Genomic DNA, 9,222 nt, shown 5'->3' with positions numbered 1-9,222 from the left:
TTTCCCTACCACCACTATTCTAGTTTGTGATAATGTGCTGCTTCTCCTGACGCTGCAGAAAAATATTCAGCGTCTTCAAAGTGTTAGGATGATAAAAAAATTGTGTTTTGATGTGAACTTGTAATGAGAGGTGTGTTCTGTTAACTACTAAATTTGATGACAAAATTTAATTGACTTCCTGAATTTTGTAGCAAAGTGTTCAACCTTCTGCACAAACAGAGGCCAAGGGGTTGTCACAGAACTTGTTCTGTAGCTTCCAGAAAGTACACACACAGTTCGTGCCATCTGTGCCTGTTTTAGTAGGACCTGTGAGTTGTTTATGTAGCTTTGTTTACGAGTTGAGCTAGTTTTTTTTTCATATTTTGTGAATATCATGGTGTTGAGTAGTTTTTGAGGCACTCTCTGTTAATTTTGTAGACTTAATGTATTTCTTAGTATTTTGACTTGGACACGCTTGTACACTGCACATCATTTAAGTATGCCTGTCAGTTCCTGGGTAAAAGCAGTGCTCTCACCGTGGTCCTACTGTTGCTGCAGCAACTTTCTCTTTTGGAAGACTGCAGGCACAACAGATGAAGTTTGGAGGTGTCTGTGGTCAGGGAGCGTTATGTTAGTTCATAGGGAAGTAGTCCCTGAGAGCCTGAAGAATTTGACAAAAACCAGAGGTTGGATCTTGATAATGGATGATGCAGAAGAGGCAGGTGCTCTGCTGCTTTATTCTTCTGCCTGTGACTGGTGAAGGGATTTTTTTTTTTTCCTTAACTAAAACTATAAATTTATATTTTTTTGTCACATGCTTTATGAGCAGGATAAATATACAAGGGTCACAGCAGTTGGGCGATAACAAGCTTCCTTAATAGTTTTTGAAACTTAAAATCCTAAGATGTTATTTTTTTCCCTTTCTTCATTGAGGAGAACATTAAGGAGGTAGTAATTCTTGTATTTTGAATACCTTGGCTAATTGGTGCCACTTGGTCTTAATAAAATAGCATTTTCTTAAGCAAGTTAAAATGTATCCCTGGATGGAGGGCGGGGAGGGAAAACACTTCAGCGTTGATCATGGTTTATACAGATGTCATTCTGACAAAAAATAAATGGAGAACGTTTTCAAATCTTTAGTATTATTTCCACCATTCTTGGTACAAAATCATGCTTTCTAAACCTACAAAACCTAAATTACGAGTGATTGAAATACTCAGTTACTTTTCCAATGTCCAGTAATCTCAGGAATGTATTCTGTTCCCTTAATTTATTTGTATTTGAGGTATCTGCACAATAACCTAAGAATCATTCCTGATTTATATATACAGCACAACTGCCACATACTGTCAAGACTTGCAGAGTGTGAAGCTTAAGACTCCCAGTTCTCTTTGGAAAAGAGTAACAAGCACACACCCTTCCCACCCCCAACTGATTGGATGAAAGTTTTCCTTCCTTCTCTATTATTTCCATGATACGGGCAACCACTTCACGGACATCTTGGAGTACTGGGAGTCACTTGTGCCTATTTCTTTCATAGGTATTGTCAGTATGGATTCACCCTATGCTTCTGTAACACCTTCTTCTACACACCTGGGTAATTTTGCCTCAAACCTTTCGGGAGGTCAAATATATGCGCCTGGGACACCTCTTGGCGGAGCACCTGCAGCTGCTAATTTTAACAGACAGCATTTTTCCCCACTTAGTTTATTGCCTCCATGTTCATCAGCATCAAATGGTGAGTTCTAGTAAACGGGAAACTACATGAGAAGCTATTGTACAAATAAAAGTGGCTTCACGCATTGCCTATTTTAGATAGACTTTTCTAGTTTTGTTCATCTTTCACTTCAGGTTTTTAGATATGTTTAAACCTTTATGCAGTCACAGATTTTGAGATAAATTTTTCCTGTGCAAGTTCTGATCTCTAGTGTGGTTTCTTTTAGCAGCTAAGGTCATGCTATTGTGGAGTTCCTTATTCTTGGTGCAGTTAACTTTGACCTGTTAAGGTATATGACCTTCTTTTAGTCACCTTGCAAAGAAAAGGTTGGTTTTTTGGTTTGTGAAGGTAATATTCCAAGTGTGAGTTGTGTAAACCTTGTAACGATGTTTTACTAAAGCTAGGTTGACAGTAGTGATTGCTTAGTTTGTCTGATGTTCCTAAAACAGAACTATGTAATGTATTCCAGGAGAAATACTTAGGGCAAGTTCTGGTACCTTCCTCCACTTTGGCCCCTGCAGTTTTGGCTATGCAGCAGAGTTTTTTGGACAGAAAAGAAATAAACTGTTGAGTGCTGGCTTATTCAGGGAACAAGTTAGTCTGTTTTAATGGCAAAAAATACAAACAAAACCCACAAAAAAACCCACAGAGAACAAATCAGGATTAAACCAAAAACAAAACAACAAAAAAACCCACAAACCAAAATAAACACAGTAACAAGAAACAAACCCAAACCAACCCAACAACAAAATGGGTTTATTTCAGCTATGCTTTTGGGTGTAATCCTCAAATCCTCTATGGCTGATACACAGTAATGCTTAGTTAAGATTTTGAACTGTCTGTTGTCATGGGTTGTGGTGTATGTCCAGTAGCTGAGCTGACGCGGCATGATAATTGTTTTATTTAAGAGACTAAATCAGTGGTGAATGTCTCTGATCTGAAAGTAAAACAGTTAAAATTATCCTGAAGTATTTGCTGTATGAATCTGGCAAAAAACTACCCATTTTCACTTGCTTGACATTAAAGGATAGGTTTGTGGTGACTTCAGAGGATCTGGCTGCTGTCACTCAGTGCTCTTGTTGCTCTTTTTGCAGAATCTCCTGCTCAGTCGGTGTCTTCTGGAGTAAGAGCACCATCTCCTACCCCTTCAGCAGTGTCCTTGGGATCAGAAAAACCCAGTAACGTTTCTCAGGACAGAAAAGTTCCTGTTCCGATTGGGACTGAACGGTCTGCACGTATTAGACAAACTGGAACTTCTACTCCTTCTGTTATCGGGAGCAACTTAGCTGCTCCAGTGGGACATAGTGGGATCTGGTCCTTTGAAGGTATAGGTGGCAATCAAGGTATGTAGTGTGAATAGATGTCCCTGCGCTTGCAGTTGACCACAATATTGTGTTTTTCTAACTTGCCTTTGGAGCTGAAGGACAATGCAGAAGTGAGTCTGAAAATGTAGGTGTGCTCATTGCAAAGGAGTTGGAGCAGGGATTTCTGTTTGCCTTCCTATCCACTTAATGGTGTTTTAAGCAGGTCTCAGAAAACCTCAGGGGTTTTGAAACACCCTGGCTGTGAAGATGTGTTGCTCAAAGCAAGAAATAACAGTGAAAATAAAACCACAGGGTTTACAGGGATGAACTGAGTGAGGATCATTGGATTTAGGAAGAGGGGAAATGAAGATGTCTCAAGATAACTGTATATTTTCTTTCTGTTGATAAACACTATTTTGTACAATAGGAGTTAATATTTAACTTCAGTTTGTAGCCGAGATGGAGCTTTTTGTGCTAAGGATCATGTGATTTCTGTTTTTATGAATTGGTAGCATTCCACATTTGAGTTTTCTTTGTTTTTTCCAGTCATGCCATTGGCATTTTACTAACACAAGGCTCTTGGCTCTCCTGTAGTCGCACAGAACTCAATATTTCAGAATTCATTAAAATCTTAGGTTAGTGATGGGGACAGCTTTTCTCAGCAAATGCTTCAGGAGTCTTGGATGCAATTAATAGGAAACTGCAGAATTTTTTTTCAGGTGTGTGTGGGGGGAACATCGGGGGTTTTTTTGCTTGGGATGAGGGGGAGGGAATCATGAGACCATGTTGGATGGGACCTCTGGAGGTCATGTCAGCCTCCTGCACAAAATGGGATTTGCTGTGAGGTTGGACCGGGTTGCTCAGGGCTTTATCCAATCTGAGCTTGAAAACCTCCAAGGATGGAAACTGAGCAACCTGTTCTATTACTTGACTGAGGAGTCCAAACAGCTTCAGGTTTTACTAGACTGACTGTGCACATGCTTTGCATGTGATGAGTATACTGTCCTGGGTTTTTTTTCTCCAAATACAAAATAAAGAAGATGTATCCAAACCTTTTTTTTACTTCACTAGTGGTCTTTTCCCCATCTGTGTAGTGAGGGGCTATTCATCATTAAGGCTTTAGAAATTGAGTATTTTTATTTGCATTGTCTAGGTGTGAAAGTTGCCCTTTATGTCTGTTTTTGCCTTGGGAATGCTGCTTGCTTTCTACTTCATTCAGTTACTTAACATTTTCATTTTCAGTTAGGAATGGGATTGGCTCTTCTCTTGTTGAGTATTAGGATGGCTTCAGAAACATTTCTGTATTCCCTCTCCGCCCCTCCAAATATCATTTCCTTATGTTTTATTTTGAAAATTTGGCTTTCTGGATGTCCGAGGCTTGAACTGCAGTAACAATACTGACCTGCCTCTAATGAATTACTGTAATTACAACATGAGCACACATCTGCAGCTGGTCGTTTTCTGGTTTTGCTTTGTAAAACTACTTCTTTGTCTCTTAGTTCATTAAATATTTCATGAAAGAAGTGGAGCAAATAGTCTTCATAGCGTACATACCTCCTTTACAGCACTGAACATGCAAGGAATTTAGGCGTTTGGAGGAGGAAGAGTTAGCACAAATGCTAGCTTTCCCTTTCAAATGAAGAAGAATTGCAGAGGTGACGCGTGGGTTGCATGTAATTGTTCCAAACTCCTTGCACTGGCTCAGGGTTCCTGCCATGGGGTGTGCAGGTACCATTTCTGATGCTCTCCGTCCTACATGCACCTAAGTTTTAATGCAGGTAGATGCAGAGGAACTGCAAGCTGAGGCTGAGCAAATGTCACTTTTATAAGCGTACAGTGTGCAGAGCTTTAGGCTGGAAAATGGGTGCTGAGCTGGTGTCATGTATAATGCTGTTGCTCTGTCTTCTGTGTTGTTAGATAAGGTGGACTGGTGTCACAGCGGAATGGGGAGCCACATGATCCACAGGCCCATGTCTGATCCAGGGGTGTTCTCGCACCAAGCCATGGAGAGAGACAGCACGGGAATTGTAACGCCTTCCGGTACATTCCATCAGCCCGTTCCCGCAGGATACATGGACTTCCCAAAAGTTGGGGTAATGACCTTCTTGGACTTGACATGCGCGGTACCGCTCGATTTCTGTGTCAGTGCGTGAGGCAGATGAACAACAGCGAGGCATCATTCACTGCGTGGTTGAGCATGCATAAGATAAAACACTGACTAGCCCTCACAGTGTTGCAGAAGCGTAGATCTAATTGTAAAATAACTTGTCTATGATGTAATAAATACATGCATAGAAAGGTTTTTCTTAAATTCTGGTGTTTCGTTACTGCTTTAAGAATGAGAATTTCTTTAACACGAAGCCAGTTTTGTCATTCTGTACGTGTAATAGTAGCAGTGTTTATGAATACATACTGATTCTTGCTTTTTCCTCCCTCTAAGGGTATGCCTTTTTCTGTGTATGGGAATGCAATGATTCCTCCTGTAGCCCCCATCACAGATGGTACTGGAGGCCCTATATTTAATGGACCTCATGCTGCTGACCCATCTTGGAACTCGCTGATAAAGATGGTTTCAAATTCCACAGAAAATAATGGGCCTCAGACGGTAATTTTTCAATTTTTATATTCATAATTCTGTTTTAACCTAAACAGTGTGGTGAAGATAGGATCCTAGCTGTTAGAAAGTATGAAAATACAGTGTAGTGTTTCTTTTTGCTTGTGTCTAAGGAGCTGATACAGCCTCCTCTACTCACTACAGCACTGAGTGCTGTACCTGCTTACTGACAACTTCTAAACATTAGTCATCTCTCCAAAAATAAGTGTAAGTTGTCCTGAGAAAAAAATCAGCATCGCTAAGTTAATGCAGTTCAAAGGAGTGTGCTGCCGTTACTTCTGTGAACATATTTGTGCTTGAGAGTTGGGAAGCTTGCTTCCAGCTGAGCTTAAGAGAAGCTGCCTATTTGATCAAAGTAGACAGCTGGTTAATTACTGCAGATCAGCTTTTTTTGATGATGGCAAGCCTGGATGGAAAAGATAGTTTTACACTGTATATTTTACTCAAAATTATAATGATTTCTGTCTGTGCAGTTCTGCGTGTGGGAAAACAGTCAATTTACTTTTGTGAGAAAAGCCAGTTATTTGCTGTTCCGTAAGCTTTCCCTTCCCAAAAAGGGAAAACGGGATTAGTTCTAAAGGATTGGTGCTGGGCTCTGAAAGGTATGATGTCTTCACTGTGTTAGGAGTTCATGTACGAAGGGAGTAAGTAGCTCTTCTGTCTGCTGCTCTGATCTTGACTGGGTTACAGGCTTGTCCGCTAAATATAATTTAGGTATAGGGATAATGTTCCCCTAAACCTCTTGTTCGTACTCAGCCAGCAACTAATATTATAATGGATCATCAGTAGCTCTTGTCATGTTATATCCTGTGTTTATTTTTAATTATGCAGTGAGTGCTGTTAGACAGTTATTAAATAAAGATATTTCTGGACTTAATTTGCTTGGGAATCATCCAGGCTGTGAACAGCAGCTCCCAGCTCTGGCAGACCATAGGTGTGCCGAAGAAGAGGCGGTCTGTTGTTTGGCCACGGTTCGTGTATTGCTCTGAAGTGGCTCATGACCGTTTTGAGGCAACCTCTGGTTTAGTGAGGAAACTTTGTCCCTCGGAGAAGGCTTTACTTTGTTGTACTTGGCTTTCCCCAGAGCTGAGGGTGTTGGTATGCACTGGGGGGAAATAGTTCAAGGTGCCAGAAGTCAAGTTCTTGATTTTTCTGAGCCTCCTAAGGTAAAGCAGAAAGGTAGCCTCTTCCTCTGAACTCTGGGGGTCTTCTGGCGCTGTCCTTGCAAATAATTTTGCACGTGTATAGAGTCCTGTTAATTCTCCTTGACAGCGGATCTGGCATATTTAGGGGGAGTACTTATTTCCCTGGGTCTAAAGGGATACGTTTTTCCCATGGAACAGTAAAACATATGTATTACATCAGTGTTGCTATGATGGAGGAGCTAGTGGGCATAAGTAGTGTTGATTTTTCTCTTCGATTTTGCTATGAAGGCAGGCAGTCAGGCTGGGTGAAAGTATTTTTTTGCACTAAGTAGAAAGGAAGAGGAAGATGGACCCTTTGGCCAAGGTGAAAAAGTACAGGCAGAAGGAATAAAACCTCATTTTCCTCTTTTCTCACCTGAATTAGAGCAGAATAAAACAAGTGCTGAAAGGAACTCAGTGTAGTTTGATGACTGATTGCCATCTTGTCTGATGTTGGGCTTTACTTAGGCGCAGTGAAAACCATAAGCACTGCAGTGTAACTTTGACTTCTGTTTTGAGCAGCCCCGAAGCATGGTGCTAAATGAAGGTTTCTCTTTCAGGTGTGGACTGGAACTTGGACACCTCACATGAACAGTGTGCATATGAACCAACTTGGCTGAGTGGGATCAACTTGCTAGCCTCAAGATTCCTTTTTTGCAGAGGAAAACACAAATGGCAGAAACAGTTTATGTGCTCCCAGATCATTCTACTGATGTGCTTGACTGAAGTGTGTAGGCTTTTTGCAGAAGAACTTACTAACTGACCTTTTTCTGTGACCATTGTGACCACCCATTCCCCACCATCATACGTTTCAACTTAGTTAGCCTTTATTCTTTCCTTTCCTTTTTTTTTTTTTTTGACATAACTTTCTGTTGAAGCTGTTCTTTGGCTGGTTGGTTTTAGTACTGTAAACTGCTTCTGAGCAAACACAGAAATTTAGCAAAATTATGTAAACTTGATCCTGAAGTTTTAGAATGGCAAATAAATGTACAATTGTTTACATAACAAATGGCTAAGCAGAAAGTAAATTTCAATATGTCAGTATAGAGGCTCTACTTTATGTAGACTTAAATTAATGTGAGATATGTACCTTCATATTCAGAAATCTGGATGTTTCCTTCATACATTAAACTATTAATAAGCATAACTTTTCTACTTGTGTAATTTAAGTACATTATAAAAAAAAAAGGGCATTATCAGAGGGCTTTTTCCAAACGTGTGTTGGATTTTTTGAGAAGGCGTACATCAGTTGTAACCAGATATTAAGAGTTTCCGTTTTCCTTCCATGAGGGGCTTTTCAGCAAAAAAAGCCCGAGAAAACAGCCTTTTGGCACATTGAGTCGTCTCCACACTGAACTCCCCTACTTGCTTGGTAAATGGGGTAAATATATCACACTGCAGCATCTACTAAAAATTATTCTTACAGTTGGGTTGATGCAGCAAGGTCTGTTCTGTTCCAGAAGTGCTCCCAGAGCTTTTGTTCCTCTGGTTCCTTCCTTTGCCTACAAGAGTCATTTCAGAACATAGATCCTTGGTGTGCATTAGCAAGAATGAGACTCTCGCATTTTAGCAGAGCTTCACTGATGAAAACCAGCTCCAAAGGAAGGCTTATTTCAGAATAAGTGGCTTTGTTCTGGTAGACGATGTCTTGCTCCAAACTGGGTCACTGCCCCGTGAAGGTTTATTTGGAAAAGTCCAAGTGAGAATTTCTTTATAGTCATTGTCAGGAGCTGTCACCTTCTTTGCTTACAGTTGCTTGGAGTGAACAGCAGTACCGGGAGGTGAAGTCTCAGGGGTCCTGTGCGGCAAGACTCGCTCAGCAGTGACACACAGCTCCAGTCAGGATCCCCGTACAGTTTGTGTACGTATGGTTTGAAGCAGATCTACAAGTCGAATGTGTCTTTGTGCAGGACAAGCGAGGGCCAGTGTGATCTGTTGCTGGTTATTCTGTATGGATGAAGGCTGAAGGAAAGCTTGTTTTTTCCTTACCGTATCACTTGGAGTCAGCCTTTCTGTTGTAAGTTACTATCCTGAGAGATACAGTCTGGGGAGGAAATATCCTGGATGAGTTAAACGGGCGGCTGCTGTTAAGGCTGGAATTTAAGAAGTGCTATTTTATATTAATTATGGTACTCTTTCCTTTCCTGGAAGAAAAAAAAAAAAAAAAAACAAAAAACCAAACCAAAACAGTTATCCAAAGAAACCTACTACCTTTTAAATATTGTGGTATTTGAGGTGTCTGGAAGGTTCGTGCACACTGATGTCCATATACATGCCCTTAGGTGATGCTCTAAATAAAAAGTAAGCCCCATTTTCCAGCCGTCTGCTCGCCTGAAATAACATTGTGTGAAGAACTGGTGGTAGCAAAATGGATACCAGGCTGGAGAACTGCTGAGAACGACGACTGACACTCCATCTCAGGAC

At 40.7% G+C, this 9,222-nt stretch overlaps 1 protein-coding gene across 1 annotated transcript in view; it reads left to right on the top strand.

Annotated features, from left to right (window-relative positions):
- LOC104161360 (ankyrin repeat domain-containing protein 17-like) overlaps nt 1-7,945 on the top strand; it is a gene marked incomplete at its 5' end in the record, with an annotated part of 23,497 nt that extends 15,552 nt beyond the window's left edge. Inside the window, 5 exons of the mRNA XM_009699767.1 lie at nt 1,520-1,717; nt 2,791-3,039; nt 4,918-5,093; nt 5,441-5,605; nt 7,359-7,945. Of these exons, the coding sequence (XP_009698069.1) occupies nt 1,520-1,717; nt 2,791-3,039; nt 4,918-5,093; nt 5,441-5,605; nt 7,359-7,418 (848 nt within the window). The remainder of the gene's footprint in view (nt 1-1,519; nt 1,718-2,790; nt 3,040-4,917; nt 5,094-5,440; nt 5,606-7,358) is intronic.
- Between the last annotated feature and the right edge of the window lie 1,277 nt (nt 7,946-9,222).

Source organism: Cariama cristata, unplaced genomic scaffold (assembly GCF_000690535.1).
Source record: "Cariama cristata isolate BGI_N322 unplaced genomic scaffold, ASM69053v1 scaffold38464, whole genome shotgun sequence".
Lineage (NCBI taxonomy): Eukaryota > Metazoa > Chordata > Aves > Cariamiformes > Cariamidae > Cariama > Cariama cristata.
The sequence above is the reverse complement of the archived record's forward strand: the minus strand, read 5'-3'. Positions and strand labels throughout refer to the sequence as shown.